At 34.5% G+C, this 26,781-nt stretch overlaps 2 protein-coding genes across 2 annotated transcripts; one reads left to right on the top strand and one right to left on the bottom strand.

The window, feature by feature from the left end:
* Positions 1 to 13,120: 13,120 nt before the first annotated feature.
* LOC112024698 (DNA mismatch repair protein MSH2) lies at positions 13,121 to 21,292 on the top strand. The gene is made up of 10 exons (XM_024057322.2): positions 13,121 to 13,396; positions 13,525 to 13,574; positions 13,930 to 13,962; positions 15,488 to 16,561; positions 17,114 to 17,668; positions 17,744 to 17,854; positions 17,972 to 18,061; positions 18,192 to 18,263; positions 18,587 to 18,697; positions 21,125 to 21,292. The coding sequence occupies exons 1-10, from the start codon at positions 13,348 to 13,350 to the stop codon at positions 21,275 to 21,277; spliced, it is 2,298 nt and encodes a 765-aa protein (XP_023913090.2). The 5' UTR covers positions 13,121 to 13,347; the 3' UTR covers positions 21,278 to 21,292.
* A 1,823-nt stretch (positions 21,293 to 23,115) lies between these two features.
* LOC136064533 (DNA mismatch repair protein MSH2-like) lies at positions 23,116 to 26,231 on the bottom strand. Its single transcript, XM_065766402.1, has 3 exons — positions 25,994 to 26,231; positions 24,515 to 24,667; positions 23,116 to 23,393 (listed from the first exon to the last, which is right to left on the bottom strand). The coding sequence occupies exons 1-3, from the start codon at positions 26,003 to 26,005 to the stop codon at positions 23,193 to 23,195; spliced, it is 366 nt and encodes a 121-aa protein (XP_065622474.1). The 5' UTR covers positions 26,006 to 26,231; the 3' UTR covers positions 23,116 to 23,192.
* Between the last annotated feature and the right edge of the window lie 550 nt (positions 26,232 to 26,781).

Raw genomic sequence — 26,781 nt, forward strand, 5'->3', positions numbered from 1 at the left:
TAAAATTACTAAAAATTATAACTTTTGGCAACTCAAAAAGTTATTTTATCTATTTTAACAACTCACTTTACAATACTCCTAACATCAAAACATCTAAAATTTGTAGCTTTTCATTTAAATATTCTTTTTTATTCATGTTTTCCTGTTTTATTACCTTTTTATTACTTTTCATCTAAAATATTATTTTTTGTGGGAAACGTCGAGCATGTGGGAGACTAATAAATATTATTTGTAACAAATAACTCTCAGCCCACTGTAGCAAAGAGTTAAAAAATTATGGTAATGAATCAACATAACAACTTTGCTATAAGTGTGTTTTTAGCGTTTGGGTTGCTAAAATTACTATTTGGTCATTTTAGCAACATCATTGTGAATCCTCTTATAACCCTATTTTGCCATAGAGTTTATTAATTAGTCACTCACTCTCATCAATGTAAGTTGTTAGGTTCTAAAGATTTAGGAATTTATGTATTTAGAACTCTAATTTGTATTGTTGGCAAACCATGATCAAAACAGGTTGTTTAGTCTTGTTTAGGCTTGCTCAAAGTATGTTTATTTGTAAAACTGGAATCGAGTGAGTGCAGATTTATTGGACTAAATCTGTAAGGTCGATCGATCGAAAATTAGACTCGATCGATCGAACCACGTACAGATTTATTTTTCTGCAGAGTTCCAGTTCAGCCCAAACTCTATTTAAACGTCTTGGGGTTCAAGTAAAACACTTCTATATATAAGGAAAACCCTAGAACGTTTTTGGACTTCTGAGAGAGAGATTAGAGTGCCTCTTGTGCCTCCTTTTATTTTTAGGGTTTTGTACCCAAACCTCTCTAAGTCTTTGTTGCTCATATTTGCGGTTTATGTGAATCTCTTGTGAGATCCTTGAGGAGCTTTCCTTCACATAAACTTAGGGTTTTTAAGGTAGAGATTATTTCAACATCTTGATGATCAACAAGGTTGCTACCATTGGAGATTAAAAGAAAAGCAAGCGGGGAGCTTGTAGCTGATTGAAGAATTCAAGAAAGAAGTAGTCCGTGGATTCGGAGCCTGCGCGTGGTCGTGTCAGGAAGTTTTACTGGTGGGTAGCATTAGGAAGTCGAGCGGGGAGCTTGTAGTCCTTTTGTATGAACTTCAATTCTTTCATAGTGAATTCAGGTTAGCCTTGAGGATCGGTGGGTCAAATCCTCCCCAGGTTTTTACCGTGTGGTTTCCTGGGTGATCATATCTTGTGTTATTTATTTTCCGCTGCTTTATATCTTGATATGATTGTTTGGATTGTTTTAACCTAGAATTGCTTAATTTGACTAAGTAACAACTTGGCTAATTAATCTAGGCTACGCAATCTGTGTGTTTAAGGGGTCTAAATTTTCAACAAGTGGTATCAGAGCAGGTGCTCTTCTTGTTGTAGATCTTTTGATCTATGAGCTGATCCTTGACCCCTGTTGTCATGGATAATTTGAAGTGTCTTTCTGATCATATTTCTGCTCATGCTTCTGCTGATTTTATTGATGCCTGTGATGTTTTGAATAAAAAGGACACTATTGTTTCTGTTGATTTTTTTGATGCTTTTGAAACTCTTCGTAAGGAATTATCTAAATCTTTGAAAATTTCTAAGAAATTCAAGGAAGAGTTAAAATTGGCTAATCTTGAAAAAGAGGATTTGATTGTGAGATTAGATGAGTCTAATAAAAAGAATGAATTTTTGAGAAATCAAATTTCCTCTCAAGATGAGAAGATGAAAAGTTTGGAACAAAAGTTAGCTGAGGCTGAAGCTAAATTGGAAAATTTGTCTAATACCAAACTTGTTGATGATAACAGAAGTGTTTCTGTTTCTCTTAAGCCTAAAACTGAGAAAGTTTATATCCCTCCTTTTAAGAGGAATAATAAAGAGAAGGCTTATTTTGCTAGGTTAGACAAAGGTAAAAGTTCTGATGTAGACGCTGAAGTTTCTAAACCTAAGTCTAATCCTACTGTTAGAGAGCATAATAAATCTGTTTTTGTGCCTACTTGTCACCTTTGTGGTGTTGTTGGTCATATTAGACCAAACTGTTCTTTGTTGAGGCAAAAATCAAACTCTGAGAATAGATTTGCTGTTAGGAATACTGATGTTCCTAAATTTGTTCCTGTTTGTCACTTTTGTGGTGTCTCCGGTCACATTCGTCCTAATTGTCATAAATTGAAATTTAAGCATTCTGTGTTTCAATCTAGGATATGTGATGATATTTCTCCTCCATAAGTCCAAATAAATTGTTTCATATGCTTTTGAAAAATTTAGCTTGTTGGCTTGTGAAAGGAATTTGCAGGATTTAGTCTTCTCAGAAGATTGGTGTAATTCCTCAAATACACTCACTTCTCATGGATTTTCACCTACAAAGCCGAAACTCGTGCTAGATGGGTGAGAAAAGATTCTCCAAGGTGAGTTTGCTAACCTTTCCTTGATTTAATTCTTTCAATTATTGTGGACATGTTTTGTTTTTGTTTTTGGTTGTTTTTTTTTTTTGTTTTTTTTTAAAAAAAAAATCCAAAAACATTGAAAAATTTCAAAAAGACAAAAATATTTTATTTTTGTGTCTTATTTTTTCTTGAGGATTACATGAGTTTGTATATCTCTCTTGATTTAGAACATGCCTGACATTGTGGAGAAACTTGAATAGTTTGTGCTAAGCTATTTTTGATTTTGTGAGTATGTACTAGTTTGTACATGTCTCAAGGGTTAATAAGAAATTGATATTTCTTGTTTGTGTACCCTTTATAGCTTAGTTTTGCACTTCATGCATTGTTTGCATTGTTCATTTAGCATAATATGTGCTTTTTGTTTTTGGTTATAAAGTTTGTTCAAACCAAAAAGATTTTTGTGTTTTGTATTATATATCTTGGATTTATAATCAAGGATTGGCCATATTATCTTTACATAACATGTTTATGTACCTTGTTTAGCTTTGATAAGCTTATTTATTGCACTTTACTAGTTGAAGTTTTGTAGTGCATGTTGTGTGGGAAAGATGTTTATGGTGTTTATCACTTTGTCTTAATCTTGAAGTCACATGTTATTTGACTGTCGGACTTGATCCTTTTGAGAAAGGCATAAATAACCATCTCACCACTGTTCACTAGCCAATCATGAACACCTTAGTGCATATCATAAGATTTGTGCTCGAGAAAGTGTAGCACATGCACAAAAAGAACATAAGGTGTAGCCTCAAAGCTTAATAATTAAAACTGGTGTGTACTATTAGGCTTGATGCCAATTCACTTAATTCAAACCGTGTGTACTATTAGGCTTGATGCCATTCATACAAATAATGGGCAAAAATCAAGAAACTTACATGATTGCAAGCTTTTGTTCTAGGAGATGTGGGAGTTATATGATGTAACTCTTTAGGTGATAGTCTCTTTTAAATTCTATGTGATGAATTTTGTAGACTTTGTGATTGATTGCTATTCACATATCACCTCACATGCATCTCAAGCTTTTGCTAGTTGCACACACTACACAAGTTACTCTTTGTTAAACTTGGTACATTATATTGTGTGTGATTTTGTTGTGGCCATCCAAGATTAAAAGTTCCTTGATTTTGATGCAAAATATGTTTCAAGTTTGAAAATTTTGAAAATATCTTGAAATTTGTGCAGAACATATTTGTTGCTTAAGAAAATTTCAATGGGAGAATGATTGAAATTTGTTTTGAGAAAATTGGGTTCAAAATTTTGGGTTTTTGAAAAAGCATTCCATCTATACTCATGCATTTTCTTTCTTTGGTTAATGCTTTGAGGAGTTGTTTTTCAAAATTAGGTTTGTGTCTTTCAAAACTGTGATTTTTCTCAAAATTTAGTGAGTCTCTGCCCAATTCGATCGATCCAGTGTGTTTTTCGATCAATCGAAAAATGCTTTAATTTGTTTAAAAATGACTGTTTCATTCGATCGATCGAATGTATTTTTCGATCAATCGAAAGTCGCGAATCAGGTTTTTAAAAAGGGTTTGTTCTTGATCCGAATTGGGGCTTTTGTGAAATTGAGTTGAATTTGATGAAATTGGCTTGTTGTATTGATGAAATTAAGCATTATACTCTGTGAGTTGTGTTATGTGATGCTCAATTCATCAATTTGTTTAAAAATTCAACAGTGATTTTCAAATTCTTGGGTTTTTGTTAGAAACTCTATGCTCAAACCAATTTTGTCAATTTAATCTCAATTGAACTTAATCGCTCACTGCATTAGTACATGCATCATGGCATTGTAATTGTTTCATGCATCATATAGAATTTTATTCTATTGATTTTTGTGCTAACTTGCAGTCTACCCTTGGTTTGTGTTTAGGATTCACATGCATTCATTGATTTCTGTATCCATTTTGCAGTTTTGCAGTCATATCTCTCATTGTTTCATACATAGCATGCATACACTTTGCTAAATTGGGTACTCAACTTGATCTAAAAATTGATTGATTAATTTTTGAGTTACGTACTTTCTAGTATATGCTATTTTTATGTGTGAATTGTAGAAAAATTTTTCTTAAGAGATATGATGGATAATCAATGTGCAAATATTTTCTCTACTCATGCAACTGTTTATGGGTCACATAGTCCATGTTTGCATTCTATTGAAAGAGAGAATATTTTTCTTCATGTGTATCCTCACCTTAGTTTTTAACTATTGGTCTGTGAGTTTTTCACTTTGGTCCTGCTGGTGAGGATGTACCTGATCCTGTTGGTGATGCTGCTGCTGCTGCTGATTTCCCCCCCCTCCTTTATTTTTCCCAAAACTGTTTTTCCCACAACTTGTTTTGTTTTTCCTATTTTTATAGGGGGAGAAAAGTTTTTTTACCTGTGTTATTCATAGGGGGAGCTGTCTCTATTTTCTATAGAGTTGAATTGTTTTGTGTTCCCCTTGATTCTCTATTTTCTCTTATCCTTTATTGCGTATGTTGACTGTTTACTCTTTGTACGAGTTGTCTTTGTCAATACGTGACAAAAAGGGGAGAAATTATTGATTTATGGGAATCATGTTTGTCCTGTTTAGGGGGAGTTGAAATTATTTTTAAAAGGGAAGAAAATAAAACTTTTTGTTGTATCTAACTTAGGGGGAGAGTTAGTTTACTTATGTTTTTATTTTGTTTCTTGTTCACTGCTATTGATTTATATTTATGAGTTCTTCATGATATATGTCTTTGTTTTGTGTTTTGTGAAGTCAAGAATTTAATTTTGGTTTACTTGTATTTTTTCCACACATGCGTTTATGCGTTTGTTGAGTGTTTCAGGAAATATACAGGTTGATTCAATTGAGCTGCTGTCTACACTTGCAACTGATGGATAGTAGTTAAGATTGGATTTGTTGTTATGAGCATTATTTTTGTAATGGGCTTTTACTTTGTAAACTTTGAGCTTTTAGTTTGTGTTTTGTCAGGATTGCCAAAGGGGGAGATTGTTAGGTTCTAAAGATTTAGGAATTTATGTATTTAGAACTCTAATTTGTATTGTTGGCAAACCATGATCAAAACAGGTTGTTTAGTCTTGTTTAGGCTTGCTCAAAGTATGTTTATTTGTAAAACTGGAATCGAGTGAGTGCAGATTTATTGGACTAAATCTGTAAGGCTCGATCGATCGAAAATTAGACTCGATCGATCGAACCACGTACAGATTTATTTTTCTGCAGAGTTCCAGTTCAGCCCAAACTCTATTTAAACGTCTTGGGGTTCAAGTAAAACACTTCTATATATAAGGAAAACCCTAGAACGTTTTTGGACTTCTGAGAGAGAGATTAGAGTGCCTCTTGTGCCTCCTTTTATTTTTAGGGTTTTGTACCCAAACCTCTCTAAGTCTTTGTTGCTCATATTTGCGGTTTATGTGAATCTCTTGTGAGATCCTTGAGGAGCTTTCCTTCACATAAACTTAGGGTTTTTAAGGTAGAGATTATTTCAACATCTTGATGATCAACAAGGTTGCTACCATTGGAGATTAAAAGAAAAGCAAGCGGGGAGCTTGTAGCTGATTGAAGAATTCAAGAAAGAAGTAGTCCGTGGATTCGGAGCCTGCGCGTGGTCGTGTCAGGAAGTTTTACTGGTGGGTAGCATTAGGAAGTCGAGCGGGGAGCTTGTAGTCCTTTTGTATGAACTTCAATTCTTTCATAGTGAATTCAGGTTAGCCTTGAGGATCGGTGGGTCAAATCCTCCCCAGGTTTTTACCGTGTGGTTTCCTGGGTGATCATATCTTGTGTTATTTATTTTCCGCTGCTTTATATCTTGATATGATTGTTTGGATTGTTTTAACCTAGAATTGCTTAATTTGACTAAGTAACAACTTGGCTAATTAATCTAGGCTACGCAATCTGTGTGTTTAAGGGGTCTAAATTTTCAACATAAGTATATTGTAAAACCACATAAATTCTTAATTTGTATTGAATTCTCTCTTCTTCTTTTTTTAATTTATGTGATAATAGACTATTTCACATCACTTACAATATGTACAACATTTTTCTGATTATCTAATGCTAAAATAAAAAAAAAAAATAAGAACAAAAACTCTCACTTAATATTGCAAAACATAAAAAATAAAAAAAAATAAAAAAAAAAAAAAAAACCTTAAATCATCTAGATAACTATGTTGATGATGATAGAACGGTTTATAATATATATATATATATATATTTAGAGAATTTCAACCTATAACGTTACTCCTGATGATAGCTCTTTATGATCAGACCAAGACACCAATTAGTTTTTGGTTCAGGCGGGGATTGAACCACAAATCTCTTATTTAACCATCAGATACTTTACTAGTTGAGCTAACTGGAACTCACAACTATTTATAATATAATTTTAAATAAGTAATGTAAACAAAATAACGTCTAACATAGGGAAAAATAACCCTCTTTTTTATGGTTATAATATATTGCAACCAAAGCAACGTTGTTAATTTCTATTATCCTTGTAAAAAAAAGAGAAGATAAATTTAAAACTTTTATTTTATGTTGCAACACGTGACAAAATCTCAAAATGCTTTCAATGAGCATCCATTTTCATTAGATGATGATGAGACATTCTACAACAATCAAATAAGGGATTAATGGAAATTTAGGAATTTCAAGTATCCACATTTTATATATATATATATATATTAAGTTTTACAAATTATCAAGGAGACCATTTGTTCAATAATTTGGGTACTAATCATTATTTGTCGTGAGTAGTTTTCACATTGCATCAATAAGTAGATAACAATCGATTGATGGTGCACTTAAGAATGGGTATAGGTACGCGTTATAATTTGATTTGGATTTTTTTAAGGTTTCTGGAAATCTTAAGATGATTTCTAAATACCACCGCACACCTTTGGTGCGATGGTCACTCCACAAATATAAGTGCTTGTAAGGTGTAGGGGGGCAAGGGCGAGATTCAAGTCTACAGGAGGAAGTTTCACACACATATACACTTAAATTAGGCAAGAGTAGAATTTTATCTTGTATAAAAAAAAAATAGAAAAAGAAGATGATTTCTAATCATCCTAATATATATTTGATAGTAAAAAACTTGTTAGATTTTAAATTGAAGAAATTTATGAAAATGTAATAGTTATTGAGTTTATAATTGTTATTCAAGTTTTCAAGATTGTATGTATTGAAGCAGCTCACAAAAGACATTTTGTCTAAGTTTCAACAGTCTGATTGATCGAGATTTAAGATTCAATAAACATTCAATCTAAAAGTTACTCATTTAGAACCTAATACAACTTGCTATTGAAATTTTTTTATCTTAACCAAGTGTGATTAATTCATTCAATCTAAAAGTTACTCATTCTGGGCCTTTTTACATTTAAAATCCAGTATTTTTTTTATTTAAAATAAACTCTTCTTACTTTTGAAAAAAAAATATTATTACTTTTTAAAATGCAAAATTGCTAATTAAATTATAGTATGAGAAGAATCAAATAAAATTTAAAACATAAAATCACCTAACAATTGTCCAAACAAAGACAAATTTTTAAACATAAAATCACCTAACAATTGTCCAAACAAAGACAAATTTTAAACATAAAATCACTCTAATTTATTCAACACGTAACTTAATGAATTAATACTAACCAAACCAACACCAAACCAAGGCTAAGTCTATATATAAATAAATAAAAAAATCAAATAAAAAAAATCAAATTTAAAGTTCAAACATAAAAGTTAACCAAAAAATAATGACAATCTGTTATGTTTTTTATATAATAATATATATATATATATATATATTATATAATATTATTAATTTACTTTGGGTAAGGCAATGCATGATGAAGGAAAAGAAGATAAATTCTAACTTCCAATTGTGATTTTAGTATTGAGGGAGAGAAAGAGATTGTTTAGTATGTGTTGATGCTAGCTTTGGCAAGGAGGCCCAATAATAGAAAGAAGCCCAACAATATAGGAAGGAACAAAGAAGAAGAATTAGCAAATTGAGAAGAAAACCATTAAACCCGAATGGCAGAAATAATAGACCATAGGCTTGTAAAATAGCAAAATGGCCTCAAAGAAAGCAAGCGGGCCCAAAGAAGCCCGAAGAAAGAAGTAGTAAACCCATGGACATTATGAAAAATGGAAAGCAAGCAAGAATGGGTTGAAGGAACCCAAAGGAAGGAATTAAGTAAATAGAGGTTGGTCAAAAAGCCTATAAGCCCCGAAAGTAAAGGATATGGTAACTTGGGCCAGGGGAAGCCCAAAAGACTTAGCAAAAACCCATAGGAATGAATGATTGGAATGGGCCAGGGATGTCCAAGGAAATGAAACGGGCCGAGGATGCCCAAAAGAATAAGAACAAGGTAGCTTGAAAACAATGAAATTGGCCAAGGAAGCCCAAAACAGCGTGAATATAAGCCCAATGATAGTACTAGGCTACTGGAGTTAAGTAGGAGGAAGGCATACAGCAAGCTCAAAAAAGGGCCAGTAAGTACAAGTTAAATAATAACATGGTAGGAACAACGGGGTGGCATGGCAAGAGTGTCAATCAACTTGCAAAGGGGTTAAGGGATGGATTGAAGAAGGAAAGGCCCACAACCAAGCAAGACCTATCCCAGGAAAGAAGTAAGACATAAAGAATGAAAGCCCAGAGACTCATCCATGCCATTAGAGGCTAAGAACAAGTAGCAAAACATGCAGACTAGCCCTCAGGTCATGGTAATCACTCGAACAGCAGAAAAGCCATGGACACACATGGAAGTGGAGCACACACAAGGCTCAAGCACCACCCACTTGTACCCAGCCAACATAGGAGTGGTAGGCCATAGGTCAAAGGTAAGAGAGAGTATGGTCTGACGGTGGGGAGAAAGGGAAATCCTATTTTGGGGTTCCCACTCAAGCTCTTTTAAGGGAAATATCCTGCTAGGATGACATACCACCAAAAAGATGAAAAGATAAGCTAGAATCACTAGGTGCGTGCCATAGAGGATAGTAAGAGAGAATGCCCACCCTTATCCGGATGGGAATGCCATGATGAGCAAGAAAACAAAATAAAACTTTTTTTGTCTTGGAATGGGATGTGGCACGGCCAGCATAGGTAAGTGATAATGGCTAGGTAACCAATAGACCAGTGGGTGGTGTGGGAAGGACACCTATACCAAGACAAAAGCAATTAAGGGGTAAAATAGCAAAAACTCATCATGGCAGGCAGTATAAAAAACGGCTTTAACTATACACAGTGGAGACAGAAGAGGGAAGAACAGAGGATAATAGAGAAAAGGGGAAGAAAAACACAAGAGATAAAAAAGAAAAAAAGAAAAAAAAAAAAGAGAGTGAAAGATAAGAGGGAAAGTAGGAAACTCAGAGAGAAAAAAAATGAACCAAAGAAGGAAAACAGATAGTGAGTAAGAGTGTGATAGTAGACATACACCAATAGGTTGTTCCTTTCTCTCCTTCTAAAAGCCTACTCTCTAGTGAGGATTAAGGAATTTGAGAAAAAGCCATCTAAACCTATTCTCTCAAAGTGGGCAATTTCTGTGGCAAGAGGTCCTAGTGAGATTGCCCACATTGAAAGGTGGTTCCCTTCCTAGACTTGACTCTATTGAGAAATCAAGCACAACAGACTAACCATCCTTCCTTTTATTTTATTAATCAAACATTAATATTATTTCTTTTTCTTTTTATCATTGTTATTAACTCATTTCTGCTGCTTTTATATCACTGCATTATCTCCTCCTTTACTAAGACCATGATTTAGCTTTTCTTTTCTTTTTCTTTTTTTTTTCTTTTTTTTTTTTTTCTAGTTGACAGTAAACATGTTCTTCTTATTATTGTCATATTACACCTGCCTGCTATAACTTTTTTGTAACAGTTTTGTCCGCCATGGGCTCGTGTCCAAGGTCTTAGTAATGGGGTTCTAGCTCGCGCATAAACTGCCTTGGAATATGTTGCAATCAAGTCAATCCTAACTCTTCTACCCAGAATCATTGGGCCGTAACGTGGCAGGAGACAGCCCAACCTGCAGTTGCAAAAAAGGTCCACCATCGTATGCTGAAAGATTCAATGACTAAAGTTGAAAATCTACCATGTTGGAGAATTATTTACAAAAATTTAAATGCAAAATTGTTATAGGAAATTGATCATCAATAATAATTTGGCACATTTACAACAAATCCTTTTATCTACAATTTCAATTGGGTTGGATATTTAATGGCCCACAATATTGGGAGTCTTAGGGTTCGTTTAGTTGAAGGAGTGGAAAAGTAGGAGAATAGAAAATGGTGAAATGATGGAAATGTGGAAGGATAGAAAACATTTTAATTTCTCTCTTTTTTGTTTAGTTGGGAGTGGAAAAGTGGAGGAATGGAAAAGTGAGTTTGTATAAATTTACTCATATACCCTTGTTAAAAATGATGACCAATTAAAACAAATAAATGACAAACAACCAAAAAAAAATCACCTAATTCATTAATAAATAAAAATCATGTCCAAAAAAAAAATCATGTCTAGTTAAACAACAACAACAAAAACAAAAACAAAAACAAAAACAAAAAACGGAAGTAGAAGAAGAAGGCAACGCTTAGCCCAGGATAGGAAAAGAAAAAAGACCAAAAAAAAAAGAAAAAAGGGAGGCAACGTCCCCAATACAACACCAAAAAAAAAAAAAAAAACAACAACGGTTGTACATGAGTATTTTTGTTTATTAAGTAACCTCATTTTCTCCTTTCAGTTTTCTCTTCAATTTGGAGAGAAAACTTTTGGTGGGTTTGGAGAAAAAACACCTGAACCCCACATTTATTTTTCTTCCTCTCCACCCAACCAAAACACTCTAAAAAGTTTTATTTCTCATTCTCTCCAAAGTTTTCCATCTACCTTATTTCACCTCCAAACAAACACACCCTTAATAGAGTGGAAAAGAAAATAAACAACTCATTAATGATATTTTTTTAGTAATACTAATAATTAATATGGGGCCTTACAAGATGGCCTAAATGGCCTACCCTAAGAGCATTCATAGCAAAGAATCTATAAAATTTAGCTTTTAACAACTCAAAACACTAATTTATCTATTTTAACAATCCACTCTATAATACACCCTACAACAAAAGTTTTATACTTTTAGGAACTCACTTAAATAATATTAATAACTCATTAATATAATGATAAACGACCACAAAAACCACCATAACAGCAACAACCACTTCTATCGTTGCCCCACAAACCACTACAACAAAGGAAAAAAAAAAACAAAACAAACAAACCCACAATCCAACCACCACCAACCTTTCTCTTCCACCTCTTAACCACAAACACAAACACAGCACAGTCACCGTGACTCACCTCTCACCGAAATCAAACACACCACAACACAGCACAATCACCATAAACCTTCCTCTTCCACCTCTCCACCATCACCACAGCCACCAAATCCATGAAACCCAAGATCAAAATCAACCACCACCACCACAACCACCTATTTATAACACTAACACCTAAAATCCACCACCACCACAACCACCACCCCATGAAACCCACACCCAAAATCAACCACCAATGCCACTAACCCATGAAACCCACATCCAATCAACCACTGCCACCAAGCCCAAGCAGAATAACTCAAATTAAAGGAAGAATTTTTAGATAATAACAAGGAATTAGTAAAGACTTCTCAATGGCAACAAAAACCTGTCAATCATTTTTTATTCCTCCTTGCTTTCAGACATGGTCTTTGCCAATCACCGCCATCTCTCAGTGATGATCACAAGCACCATCACCGCCGTCTTTGGTGGACTCATCCTCATGACCTTGCTGGACTACATCGTGGCTCTGTTGAGGCCTAAGATCAGAGGATTGGCTCAGTGCGACATGTTACTCTAAGAGAGAGAGAGAGAGGGAGGGAAGAAGTGAGACTTGACAGAGTAGAAGTGAGAGAGAAAAGAGATATGGGGGAGAGAGAGAGAGAGATAAAGAAATTAATAAAAAATTATAGCAACTTGCTACAGTGAGCTGTTATTTCTCTAGTAGCCCACTGTAGAAATGAAGCAAAATATTAAACTAATGAGTTAAAATGACAACATTGTTGTCGAGTGTGTTTTAGTGTTTGGGTTGCTAAAATGACTATTTAGTCATTTTAGCAACCTCATTCTGAATGTTCTAAGGGCTTGCTCTAGGAGGGAAATCACTTAATTTCAAAGTTTATAGGAAAATTATTAATTACCCCGAAGATAAAGGAAAAATTCTTTTTACCCCAAAATTTGTCAACAACAATTGGTTGAATGTTTGTTGCACACCGTATGTAGCAATTATTTCTAGCAAATCTTCATAAAATCTCCCAATCCAAAAAGTAACCATCTTTTACTTTGGATGGTCATTTAATTCAAAATGTAAAACTCTAGCTAGAAAGGAAAGTAGTAACTCATTCTCTAGCTAGAAAGGGCAATTTTGTCGCCCGATCTAACTGTCTAGATGAAAAATGTACCATCAAACGTTGGTTATCTAGTTCGGCCTCTTTGATTCGAATGAATTTCTTCTCAAAAACAAAAAAACAAAAAAAAAACAAAAACAAAGAGTATGGAGAGTAGATAGCTCAGGCGTAGCCCAATCTACAGTAGAGAATGGACCGAGTTTGGGCACTTTTAAGTGGCCCGGCCCTTAAACCCAACGAACTCCGAAGCTTTTCCTCCTAATTTTGATTGTGCGCACACACGCACGCTAGGTCGGTGTAACCAAGCCACACACAGCTCTTGGAGCGTGTAGCACACGCGCCCCAAAATATTCCCCCGCCAAATTCCTTTCCCGCCATCTCTCGATTCTCAAGAACCCTAATATATAACATGTATATATATTAACAGCAACACTAACTCTTTAATTATTGCAGAGCCTCCAATAGCCATTTCTCTAAAAGACAAACAGTAATGGAAGGGAATTTTGAGGAGCAGAGCAAGCTTCCGGAGCTCAAACTCGGTAAAATTTAAGACAATAGAGAAACCCTAGCTTTTTGCTCTATCATTTCTATTTTGGGTTTTGCTTCTTTTTTTCTTTTTTGTAATTTTTTTGCGATTGATTTTTGTATTGTGGTGTTGTGTTGGTAGATGCTAAGCAAGCTCAAGGGTTCCTCTCATTCTTCAAGAAGCTACCCAATGTAAGTGTCTCTATTAACCCCTAGTTTTCTGTTTGGTTGCCGGGAAAATGAGGCCAAAAGAGAAGGAAATTAGTTTTGGGGGTTTTATTTATTTAAATGAATAGGAAAGTTCAACTCAGATAAAGTGAAATTTTACAGATTCTGGGGCTTTGGCTCTCTTTGGTTGCTTAGGCATTTAGAAAAAGAAAAAACAGAAAAAAAAGAAATGGGTTATTTAAGACTAGTGGTAGTTACTTATTTGCTTGGCTATATAAGCCTTTTTTTTTGGGTAACCAAAAAGAGGGTAGATGTAAATGTTGTTTATTAATCCTAAGGAATTCTAATCATTCTACTTGTTTTCATAATTCTATTGCAGGACCCAAGGGCTGTACGGTTCTTTGATCGCAGGGTCAGTTCAAATCTGAACTTCTTTTTGTCTTGTTTTCGCTATGTTTTCTGCCATACACTCTGCTTGTTACCTTTTAATGTTGTCATATTGGTTATGTCCTTTTGCCTCTCGTAATTTGGATGGACCTAAATTGAAGATTCAAAATGTCTCAACTATTGTTATAGCTGCAACTTGTTTGAGGTCATTAGTGTTTGTAAAGGTTACCAGTCTAGTTTTTTTCTTTTCCTATTTATTTTATATTGTTTTTTGTGGCTTGTTATTGTTTGTAGGGCTTGCCATAGATCGTAAAACAGTCACATCCTTGCTTTTAAAAAAAAAAAAAATGAATAAAGTAGTTTATTAGAACAAAGGAAGAGTTGGGATACACAGGCTGTGTACCAAAATGGCCTCAAATAATTACACAGTGAAGTTCAAAAGATCTTTAAAAGCTACAAAGGATGCAACTTGGATGTTGGCTAATGCAGTTATCCAATCAAACAAGAACCTTAACAAAGACTGCTTAATAATGTGAGTAGGACATTAAACTTCATCAAATGTCCCATTGTTCCTTTCTCACATGTAGTCCACAAAACACACAGAGGAACAATCTTCCAAGCTTTTACACCCCTTTTACTTTGGATCCTTCCTTGCCAACAAGCCTGCATTGAGCCACCGTTTCCAGCATAACCCAGGATACACCAAATAAAGAGAATAGAAGAGACCACAGGTCTGAAGGTACAGGGAAATGCAGCAAAAGAGGTTCCACTGTTTACCCCATAGGTCTTGTAATCACAACGGATTGAACACCATTATTTCTAGTAGGCTACAAACCATTGATGCCATGATAAAGTTAGTTCAATAACAGCCTTTGGAAGTTTAAAATATACTATATATTGGTCCGTGGAAGCATTCTTGATGTATCTATGGGTGGTTATGAATATCGTTTTGTTTCCTTCCTCAAAGAGATGTACATAATCGCTTGACATATTTGGGTGTTTATGGCTTACTTTGCACTGTGTTGTCTATGAATATCCACACCCAGGGGGTGGGGGGGGGGCATGTCTAGATGTTGCTCTGCTGCAAGATGTCTAGCTTCTCATTTGTAGTGAAATAGTATTTCAACCATGTTCTCGGCAGTATTTTGAGGCTTATAAGTAGGCATTTTTTTGGATTACCTGGTCATATGTACTGAACCTTTGGAAATTCTGCTCTCTATCTCTTCTTATTGTTCTTACATTCTCATTTATTAGTGTTTGTAAATTCAATTCTGATTAAGTTCAACATAATTAGTACAGTGCCTGCTTCATATGGTAACTTTTTTTTTATTAGTAAATAATTTCATTGGAAAAATCAGAGAACGGTTTTATGCATAAGGAAAGCGAAAAAAATAAGAAGAAATTATCTCTTTCCTGGTAACTATAATTCTTTGGTTGCTTTATTATGGGGATTACTCCTGTCTAGAATTTCTCTATAGCTTCTCAAATTTTTCCTGTTATATGCATTATTTGGTTGCCTATTTTTATACATATTTGTGTAAATCATTCAGGACTATTATACTGCTCATGGTGAAAATGCGACTTTTATTGCAAAGACCTACTATCACACTACTACTGCTTTACGACAATTGGGCAGCGGATCCGATTCCCTTTCAAGTGTAAGTGTTAGCAAAAACATGTTTGAAACAATTGCCCGTGATCTTCTCCTGGAGAGAACAGACCATACTCTTGAGCTCTATGAGGGCAGTGGTTCAAACTGGAGACTGGTGAAAAGTGGAACTCCTGGAAATCTTGGCAGTTTTGAAGATGTTTTGTTTGCCAACAATGAGATGCAGGATTCCCCTGTTGTTGTCGCACTATCACCCTACTTCCGTGAAAATGGGTGCACTATAGGGTTAAGTTACATTGATTTAACAAAGAGGGTACTTGGGTTGGCTGAATTTCTTGATGATAACCACTTTACAAATACAGAATCAACTTTGGTTGCTCTTGGTTGTAAGGAATGCCTTCTGCCTATTGAGAGTGGCAAATCCAATGAAAGTAGGAACTTACATGATGCTTTGACTAGATGTGGAGTGATGTTAACTGAGAGGAAGAAAACTGAGTTCAAAACAAGGGACTTAGTTGAGGATCTTGGTAGGCTTGTCAAAGGCTCTAAAGAACCTGTTCGTGACTTAGTTTCTGCCTTTGAATTTGCACCTGGTGCTTTGGGGGCATTACTGTCTTATGCTGAATTACTAGCAGATGAGAGCAATTATGGAAATTATACTATCTGTAGGTACAATCTTGACAGTTACATGAGGCTAGATTCTACTGCAATGAGGGCACTGAATGTCATGGAAAGCAAAACAGATGCAAACAAAAATTTCAGTTTGTTTGGTCTCATGAATAGAACTTGTACTGCTGGAATGGGAAAACGATTATTGCACATGTGGCTAAAGCAGCCTTTACTGGATGTAAAGGAAATTAACTCCAGGCTGGATTTGGTACAAGCATTTGTGGAGGATACTGCTCTTCGCCAAGATCTGAGGCAGCACCTGAAAAGAATATCAGATATTGAGCGACTGATGCACAATCTTGAGAAGAAAAGAGTTGGTTTGCAGCATATTGTAAAACTTTACCAGGTAAATTCCAGTTTATCGTCATTATTTGGTAGGGTTCAGTAGTGTCCTGGTGTTGTTGGGTTGGTGTAGCTAATTTTTCCAGCAGCAAGCAAAACCTATTCTTTTTCCCCCCTTTTGAACTGACAAGATATTGTTCACCAACAACCATTAGTTGGTTGCTGACTAATAATGTCAACTGGCACTTTTTCTTTAATCTATTAATTTCTTTTGTTAAGAATGGTATATGGGATTTGTAGCAATGGAAATTCAGCCTATGTTGAAATTGTAGTGATAATTGGTCTTCAGGGAAGTAATATTGGTGATCTTGATGTGTTTTCCTTTGTTCAATGGGTTGCATGCTATGAAGTGATTTGTTTTGCATATTATTGGCATTAAGCTTACCATGATGGCTTCTTGTAGTGGTATTAGATGCAGCTTACATGCTTTTCTCTAAAATCAGTCATATGTTTATGTTTTCTTATTTGATAAGTCAGTTACATGTTTATGTCACAAGTAGATATCTTGCAGTTTAAAGTTCCTCTTTATAATTTGCCTCACATCTTCTGGATGCAGTCAAGTATAAGACTTCCCTACATTAAAAGTGCCCTGGAACGTTATGATGGACAATTTTCCTCACTGATCAAGGACAGGTATTTGGATCCGCTCGAGTTCTGGACTGATGATGATCACCTGAATAAGTTCATTGGTCTTGTAGAAACTTCTGTCGACCTTGATCAACTTGAGAATGGGGAATACATGATTTCTTCTAGTTATGATCCTGCACTGTCTGCACTGAAAGATGAACAAGAGTCATTGGAGCGCCAAATACATAATTTGCATAAACAAACTGCTAATGATCTTGATCTGCCCATAGATAAGGCCTTAAAGTTAGATAAGGGCACGCAGTTTGGACATGTTTTTAGAATTACAAAGAAGGAGGAGCCAAAAATAAGGAAAAAGCTCACCACTCAATTTATTGTCCTTGAAACTCGAAAGGATGGAGTTAAGTTTACCAATACAAAGCTTAAAAAATTAGGTGACCAATATCAAAAGATACTTGAGGAGTATAAGAACTGTCAAAAAGAGCTGGTTAACCGAGTAGTTCAAACTGCAGCAACATTTTGTGAGGTAGTTAAACTTAGTTATTTCTTGTTTCTTCTTCCTGGCTCTTTTTTCTAGATTGAAGAATGTTTTGCTCTACAGGTGTTTGGGTCTTTAGCTGGGTTGCTTTCCGAGTTGGATGTCTTACTTAGTTTTGCTGATTTGGCTTCTAGTTGTCCCACTCCCTACACAAGACCAGACATCACTCCAGCGGTAATTAGACACTAGTTATTTGCTGCTTTTGGTTTCTCTGATTAGTAATGATTTTTTGTTATTCTCTTTTAGAAAAGTTCACTTACTGTAAAATTATTGTCAAATTGGCTATGATAGGATGAGGGAGATATTATCTTGGAAGGGAGTAGACACCCTTGTGTGGAGGCTCAAGACTGGGTTAATTTTATCCCAAATGATTGTAAACTTGTGAGTATTTATAAGCTACTCTATAAAATTGTTTTTTCTCCACTCTTGAAAGTTGAAATGGAATGGTTTTTATTTTTTTATTTTTTATAAATTTTATAAATTTTTTATTTGGGGTTTCCTTGCAAATCAGGTCAGGGGGAAAAGTTGGTTCCAGATCATAACCGGGCCTAACATGGGTGGAAAATCCACATTTATTCGGCAGGTGTGATTGATTATTCAATTACTTGCTTCTTCACTATTAGTTGCAAGAGAGTAAATAACTGCCATGTGTTGCTCCTGTACATGTCACTACAAGATACTATTTATGTATTTCATTCTTTTGATTTGTTGGAATGAACACCAATTTTGGAACTGGTCACCTTGTTGCATTTAATTTTGTGATTTGAACACACTGAACTTCACTATCTATTCTAGTTACTGATACCTGTTGTACTTTCTCGTTGTACGGGAATCCGGCGAACTCTGCAATTACTAGTTAAGATTTGTATGGGTTTGATTATATGTCTATATATAATGCGCTTGCAGGTCGGTGTGAATATTCTGATGGCACAAGTTGGTTCTTTTGTTCCATGTGACAAAGCTAGCATTTCTGTACGTGACTGCATTTTTGCTCGTGTGGGTGCTGGTGACTGCCAAGTGAGTTCAGCAACAATTTCTCATTTGACTCTTGAAGATTGACCTTAGTATATATTAAATTGATTCCACTAGGATCATATTTCATGCTATTTTTTACTACTAATCTGCTACCCAGTTCTTATTCCTTAAGAGTTCATCTACCACTACATAATTTTTGCTGGTGTAGGTTTCACCAATGAAACACATAAAATGGAGTACTTTTTAAAGCTTTCTACCATTCTTTTGTTTCTATATTATTTTTCATCAGTTGTAGGGCTTTGTGCTGAATTCAGATAAATGAGGCAGCAGCACTGGTACTGATGTAGGACAATACTTGATGCAACGTGAAAATTGAAGAACAGAAAAATAAAAATAACCTAGGAATTAGCACATAGGGTTACTTAGAATCAGCACCAATTGGGTTAGAACTTAGAAAATGTAGGAATCAGCACTGTGCCATTAGAAAAAGTTCCAGGTGAAATTTTGTTTATCATAAACTTGTCTCTATAGGAGTACAATGGTGTGCTTATATAGACTATCAAAAGTAAACCCTAAAATAGACTATCAAAAGTAAACCCTAATTCTAATAGACTTGGAAAATTCCATTATCAAATTACAATAATACCCTTGAATCTTGGAAATTAAATACTACTCCCTCCGCCCCATATTAGGCCTGTTTAGAAAATCCAACTCTTTAAGAGAACATCATTTAATGGATTGTCTTTTATGCAAAAAGATACAAGTTTCCAAAACTAACCTCCTTGATTTAAATTTTAATGAAAGAGGGGGTATTGACTTTTTAAATAAAGGCCTAAAGCGTGTGTTAGGAAATTACTTATTTGACTTTTCAAAGAGGATTTTATTTTGGGATATCCCAAAATGGAATAGAAGACTAACAATTTGGGATGTAGGAGTAATAACCTAATTAACTTATAAGAATAAAAATAAAATGCAAAGGACTAATAGTAAAAAAAAAAATACAATTGACTTATAAATTTAAAAAAAAAAAATTAAAATAAACTTGTCTTTGTGCTCCCCATATCAGCTACAACTTTGGAAACACTGAATAATTTTGCACACACAAAATAGTCAGCCAAGCCTCTGAGTCATGCATAGGAGGGCCTGGACATTTCAAAGAGGACTTTATTTTGGGATATCCCAAAATGGAATAGAAGACTAACAATTTAGGATGCAGGAGTAATAACCTAATTAACTTATAAGAATAAAAATAAAATGCAAAGGACTAATAGTAAAAAAAATACAATTGACATATAAAATTTAAAATAAACTTGTCTTTGTGCTCCCAATATCAGCTACAACTTTGGAAACACTGAATAATTTTGCACACACAAAGTAGTCAGCCAAGCCTCTGAGTCATGCATAGGAGGGCCTGGACAAACAAATTTTTACATTTCCTCTTTTACTCTTAAATTTTAACACTTAACACAATCTACATAGAGTTTTAGATTAAATGTAACGAATTTTGCTGATTTTATAGAATAATGTATTTCAGGTGTCTTTTATTGACTTTATTGCAGTGCTGTTTATAACACTACCACCTAAAAGGACAAAAGAAAAAATCATTAAAGCATATAGAAAGTTCAAAAGGAGCTAAATTCATGATTTAGTTTTAACATTCATACTCGTATAATTAGGTGCTGCTTTAATTGCAAAACCAGTTAAATAGAGACTTGATTCGCTATTAAGTGACAACAACAGTGTGTCCAATCTAGGAATTATATATATAAAATTGTGTTGATCAAAAGATTTTTAAAAAAGCTGCTAACTGTTTGGGGTGGGGTCATCCATATGCAATATTTTTCTATTTTATAATGAATTGAAGACATTAATTTGAAGCCTTTAATAGGGGACTAATACCAGTTAGTCCCCTCCTTGGTTGTTTATAAAAGTATCCACTACTTAGTTATTTTATAAAATGTTCAAAATACTGACAACATTAAAACAATTTCAAAATATGTTTATCAGAAATATTAATTTATTTTAACGTTGCATGAAATGAAAGCTTTCTTGGATTTAAATAAATGTGGTTTATGTGCCTATCCCAAACACACCCCACTAAATTTATGAAATGATGCCACGTAAATTTGATTTATTTGATGCATAGGTTGATCCAAACTTATTTTAGGAGGATAGGCTGGTTTGGCCAATATGTTTGTATGTTTAGAGCAGTAACTCTGATGTTATCAGTTTATTACATGATACATTTCTAAGCATTTAGACATTTGGGGAGAAGTTTTTCAGGTTATATGATACAATTATTTTTTAGACATTTTACATTCCTACACTAATTCACCAGTAATGAGCATCTTGTGTTTTCCATGCTACACATCTGTTATACAATTTCTGAACTGATTTCTTTCATGGCAGAAGAAGATAATTTGTTATTTCCTTGTTGTCGAAGTTAAATTGTGTTCTTTTTCTTTTTAGTTACGTGGAGTTTCTACCTTTATGCAAGAAATGCTTGAAACGGCATCCATATTGAAGGGAGCTACAGATAAGTCACTGATAATTATTGATGAGTTGGGACGCGGGACATCAACTTATGATGGATTTGGTTGGTATCATTATAGAACCTTTTGAATAGCTTCCCACTTGATCATCTCTCTCTCTCTCTCTCATATTATAATTTATAGTTGTGAGAACATTCAAAATAAGATTGAATAGTTGGCTTGTACTTCTCTTTTGGCTTCATGCATTATTTAAAAACTAGTAAGTTATGATGCACAGATATACAATAAGGTACCTGTGCGATGCATGGATAATGTTGTGTATGTATTGTAGCATAATCAGAATAGAACGAATAGAACTTTATTTCTAACGAGTTCATCATAAAAAGCAACAATTATAAATTTCACACATATCCATTATAATTATTCAATTGAAGTAATGAGAAATAAAAAATAAAATAAAATTTTGAAGGAAATTTATAAAATAAATTAAAGTTGATATAGAATGTGTCTCGCTTTCTCCTTAATTCTACAACAAAATACAAATTCCAAATTCACACAATCAATCACATAATTTTCAAAACCCACAAATCCACAACATCTGGCCTTAACATCGAAATCGTAATTGGCGTTGTCACTCAAATATAAAATGCAAGCCCCCTTTAGTTGTAGCCAACTCATATGGATTAGAATTAGATGAAACAATAATGTTAAAGCTAGGTAGGTGTCGTCGAAAGATTGAAGGTAAATGACATCATTTTTGGTCTATGTGTATTTGACATGGGATGGCATGAAGAACTATGAGTAAGTATATATAAAGGGGTAGAAGTGCAAGAGGTGAAAATTGTAAATTAAAATGCAAAGAGTTTTGTGTGTGTGTGAAGGATGAAAAGTCTTCATACATTAAACCAAAAAATACAAAGAATATTTATTTTTTAATTAAAAAAGTCTTGAAACATTGAACGAGATGAAACAAAAAGTCAATATTTAATTTGTTCTTATCTCTAATGTGGTACTTGAAAATATTTCAATTCTCTTTGTATAGAATGCGCCACTTGGTAGAATCTCATGGTTTTTACATGAGTTCTCTGCTTTTATGTATTTATATTGATTTGATTGCTGCATATTGACTGCAAATTATCTTCACTTGTCCGAAAACAGTTAAATAGACTACAAAATCAAAAAAAGCAGATATCATATATTGATGGCACTATACATAATTGTTTTCTATGGTCAAGCCACTTTTGGCACAATACGTATACATGTAGCCAACCTGATGTAGGTGGCGTAAGTCTCAGTTGATTTGGGCCAAGTGTTCATTGTTGTTGGTAAGAGAATTGAACCCAAACTACCAGCCTAGCTCTGTAGATACCCTGCAAATTTTACAGTGGCCCAAACACTGGCACCCAAGCATGATTTTACAAAATCCAATTTAACCAAGCTTTACCTGCCCTGGGCTAGGGTGAGAGAGTAAATTTCTTAGTTTTATCAGAGTTGAGTACCTTGGATTGATGTTTTCTAGATTTTATTAAATCATGGCCAAAGCCGTGGTTGCACCAACCTTACCCTAGTAAATATCATACAATGTCTGACCAACTAATTCATGTGTATTATTGAAACACTGAATATCACATCATTGAACATGTGGTACAGTGGTAGTCATACAAACTGAGATGGATGAACAGGCCAAACTAACCATGGATTACTGAGATGCATGAACATGTGGTACAGTGGTAGTCATGCACATTTTGAAGCACTCATGGATTACTGCTTTACATGAGCTTTGGGAGATGTTATTCCTGAGAACTATGAATCAGACCTTTTAAATTTTAATATTTGATGTGTGGGTTGAATATTAATTTTAAGTCACATAGAACTTTCTTGCATGTTGTTCTGTGTTATCTGTTCATATTAGTTGAAGTTATGTTCAATAATAACAATATTACTTCAATTCCGAGTTCTTAGTTCCTAAAAATTAAATGGAAGGCATCTTATTTACAGCAACGAGCTATACACAATCCAAAACACAAGCTCCATTCTAGGGCCGTCTAGAAGAATTGCTGGAGCCAGCTACAGTTTACTGCATCCTTCTGTAACTCATCCTTCAATTTGTTTACTTGTTGCAGAGCCTGTTTCAAATCCATTTTGTCTAATGGCAAATCAGAAAACTCCTTCAGAAACTGGTGAGCCCGGGCAGCACCTCTAGACATGTCATCCTGATCACACTCTCTCTTTCGCTTGGATCCTACCTGTGGATCATAATAACATAATCAGAGAGGGAAGTGGGAGAGAGAGTTCCAACCCAGTAATATGCTTTGCAATAACATGGCAACATTTGCTTTTTTTTGGTACATGTTCTGGATATTGTTAGCTCTTTCATTTTTTTTTTTGGTTATTATTATTATTTTTATGGAGATAACAGACATCATAAATGGCTATGCTAACCAAATCAAATCTTTTGGTCTCAGCTAACAATGTAGTATCAAAAGAGCAAAAGAAGATAGAAACATGTAGCTTGTCAGATTGTGTAGCACCATATGTTACTGTTCTTTTTTGAGCAACTTTTATGTGTTATTCGTTTGCGCTGGCTTCCAAATTCAGAAAACCATGCTTTACATGGTGTACATATTTTCCCCACAACTCAACTTACAATGCCTATACGCTCCTGAATCATTCTTTTTATTACTACTAATCAATTTTATCAAGCAACCTATATATCTAACAGAACAAGAAATTTTCTTTTGAGGCTACATCTATTACATTGAAAATGTAATAGGAATATCACATTTATAATCTTTGTTTACCAAACCAAAATTTCTTATAAAAAAGTTGACTAATTTAATAACAGCTGCCATTGCATTTATATTTATCCTATAGTTCCTAAAACACCATTATTTTTTAACATAACTGAAATGGTGACTAGTTTTCGTATCATAATTGTCCCTCCAATGTGCATTATCAAAAGCAACCAAACTTGATGAATGCAAGGAAAAACGTAATCAGCGAGCAATTTGTGTCTGGCAAGAGTTGGAGACAAAATATCTCTCCAAGACTGGTTCAATAGGACACTGTCTCTTTAGCAGGACACTAAGTCATTATATTCTTTGTGCTGTAAGTGTATCGTGATAAGTGCACCACCTAAGTGGTATAGAACTTGGATTCAGAAAATAGAATGGCATGTAAAATTTCCATAATTGCAACTTTAGAGCATATAATCAATAAATCAACTAATGTAGCATGGCCTGGATTATACTCATAATTGTAATGCATTTATAGTTCATCATTTCATGATCAAGAACCGGGGTTGAAAACAACCCAATTTGAAAGATTATTGCCTTGCCAAACACTGAAAGATTATAACAGATTGCACCTCTTTTTGGGCATCATTCGTAATGGTTGCAGTAGGTGAGAAATCTTCCAATTCAGCAGCTTTTTCTCTAGCAAGGGTAACCACGCTTTCAGGAAAGTTTGCAAATTCCGCTACATGAATACCAAAACTTTGATCACAAGCCCCTGGCTCAACCTGGAGTATATGATCAAATATGAAGTCAGGAGTGCACACAATTTTTCTCAAAAATATACAAACACTAACGTTCTAAGCAAGTTGGATAGAAGCAAACATCATTGAGTAATTAGGAAAACAATGGAATTATAAGTCTTCAATCTTCTTAAAAAGTGTAACAATTTTTTTACACATATCTGCAAAATCTGTAGACAGTCTTCTCCATGAAACCAAACAACTACTTTATACTGCTATTTTAGACCTTATGATGTAATGTGTAAATATGCAAAGCACATTAAAAAATTGAGATTAGAAATGCCAGATAATAGTGGAAAAAGATTAAGCAAAAATAGCTTGAAGCAAGATATAATGAATATTGACTTTTCAACAGAAAATATCTGAAGTGAATTTAAGAATATCTTTGACAGTCATTGTTCCGCATATTTTGTCCTCCTTGTCAATTCAATGCTAACCCACCAGATCACTACACACTTGACAGTCTTATAAAATAAAAGACAGGTGGCAAATTTTATATTCTTTTTAAGGTGATTGTAAAATTCATAGGGGTAACTCATGGCTACCATCACTAACTAGAAATTTGGTCATAGCTTAAATTGCAATACAGAAAAAGGCAAAAGAACTATTTTTGATCTTTCTTTTTAATGAATATGTCCAGTTGAACTGCATAATAGAAGCATAAACTAAACTCTGTAGAAAGTTTTGCAAGGGCACTGATCAGTTGACTTTTAGAAAGAAAATACAGGAACCTGGATTAATTGATAGACAAGTATTGGCAATGATAGTTGTATGATATATTCATTAGAAACCCAGTCATTAACAGTTCCTTTCTGAAGCAGGAGCATAACCAGAAACTATTTAAATATTTTATTTTGGACTTTCATTGAATAATTTTAGATTTTAAGGTTTTTATTTATTTCTCTTGAGATTCTTGAAAGCTCTAGATGATTTATTTTGTAATCAGACTATTATACGATTATTAATATTATTTAGCGATTATTCATGCAAAGTTTGCATTGCGTTTGTTGGTGAATCCAAACAACCTTAGGTGGTGAAGCCTAAGGTTTACTGTGGGATTAATCTAGGCGGGAAGCCTAGGTTGTCCTGCATCACTTTCAGCATACAATTCTTCATTAAATTAGAAACTCTCTTTCCCTGACTTCCTTATTTTCTTGGTTTTTGGAAGCCACCTACTTGCTACTTATCAATCCAAAAAAATTAGCACATTAAAGGTTAAAGAGAAGTAAGCCGACCAACTATGGTTGGATTCATGATGACACTGGAAAATAGTACTGTAAATAACCAAATATTTTTGGAGCATGCATCTACCTTATACAGCATAGTCAACTTGTGACTTGCTGAGTCAATGTGTGCGCTAACATGATAGTTTGCCACACCAACAGTTTGCTTCTCATGGGGCTCATGATTAGGAGTTTCACGAGCTAATGCAGTCAGTTCATGAAAGTGGGTTGCAAACAATGTAGGTGCTTTGATCACCTCCACAAGGTGCTCACAGATGGCCCAAGCTAAACCTGAACACCAAAAGATGACTTGATAAGACGTTAATTGAGCCCATAAATGAAGCAAGATTAAAATAAAAGCGATTTATGGTTAATTATACAATCAATCAATCAATTATAAATTAATTATTCCACTACCAAGATCCATACCATCAAAGGAACTAAGAACTCGGAATTGAAGTANGAAAAGAAAAGAAAACAAAACAAAACCCAGCCAGGCTCAGTAACACCATTTCCTGAGTGCCTGCATTTTCATTTCAGATTTCCCCTGCCTCGAGAAGAGAGGGGGGGGGGGGGGGTGGGGGGGTGGGAGAGGTAGCCAAAAATTAAATGGAAGGCATCTTATTTACAGCAACGAGCTATACACAATCCAAAACACAAGCTCCATTCTAGGGCCGTCTAGAAGAATTGCTGGAGCCAGCTACAGTTTACTGCATCCTTCTGTAACTCATCCTTCAATTTGTTTACTTGTTGCAGAGCCTGTTTCAAATCCATTTTGTCTAATGGCAAATCAGAAAACTCCTTCAGAAACTGGTGAGCCCGGGCAGCACCTCTAGACATGTCATCCTGATCACACTCTCTCTTTCGCTTGGATCC

Source organism: Quercus suber, unplaced genomic scaffold (genome assembly GCF_002906115.3).
Source record: "Quercus suber isolate HL8 unplaced genomic scaffold, Cork oak 2.0 scaffold_703, whole genome shotgun sequence".
In the NCBI taxonomy this organism is placed as follows: Eukaryota; Viridiplantae; Streptophyta; class Magnoliopsida; order Fagales; family Fagaceae; genus Quercus; species Quercus suber.

Excerpts from the sequence above, each read along its gene's own strand:
- LOC112024698 (XM_024057322.2), top strand. The coding sequence starts at position 13,348 with ATGGAAGGGAATTTTGAGGAGCAGAGCAAGCTTCCGGAGCTCAAACTC. Across the intron at positions 18,062-18,191 it reads TCCCAAATGATTGTAAACTT|GTCAGGGGGAAAAGTTGGTT; the intron begins GTGAGTATTTAT and ends CTTGCAAATCAG. Across the intron at positions 18,698-21,124 it reads TGGGTGCTGGTGACTGCCAA|TTACGTGGAGTTTCTACCTT; the intron begins GTGAGTTCAGCA and ends TTTTCTTTTTAG.
- LOC136064533 (XM_065766402.1), bottom strand. Across the intron at positions 23,394-24,514 it reads CGAATGATGCCCAAAAAGAG|GTAGGATCCAAGCGAAAGAG; the intron begins GTGCAATCTGTT and ends TATGATCCACAG.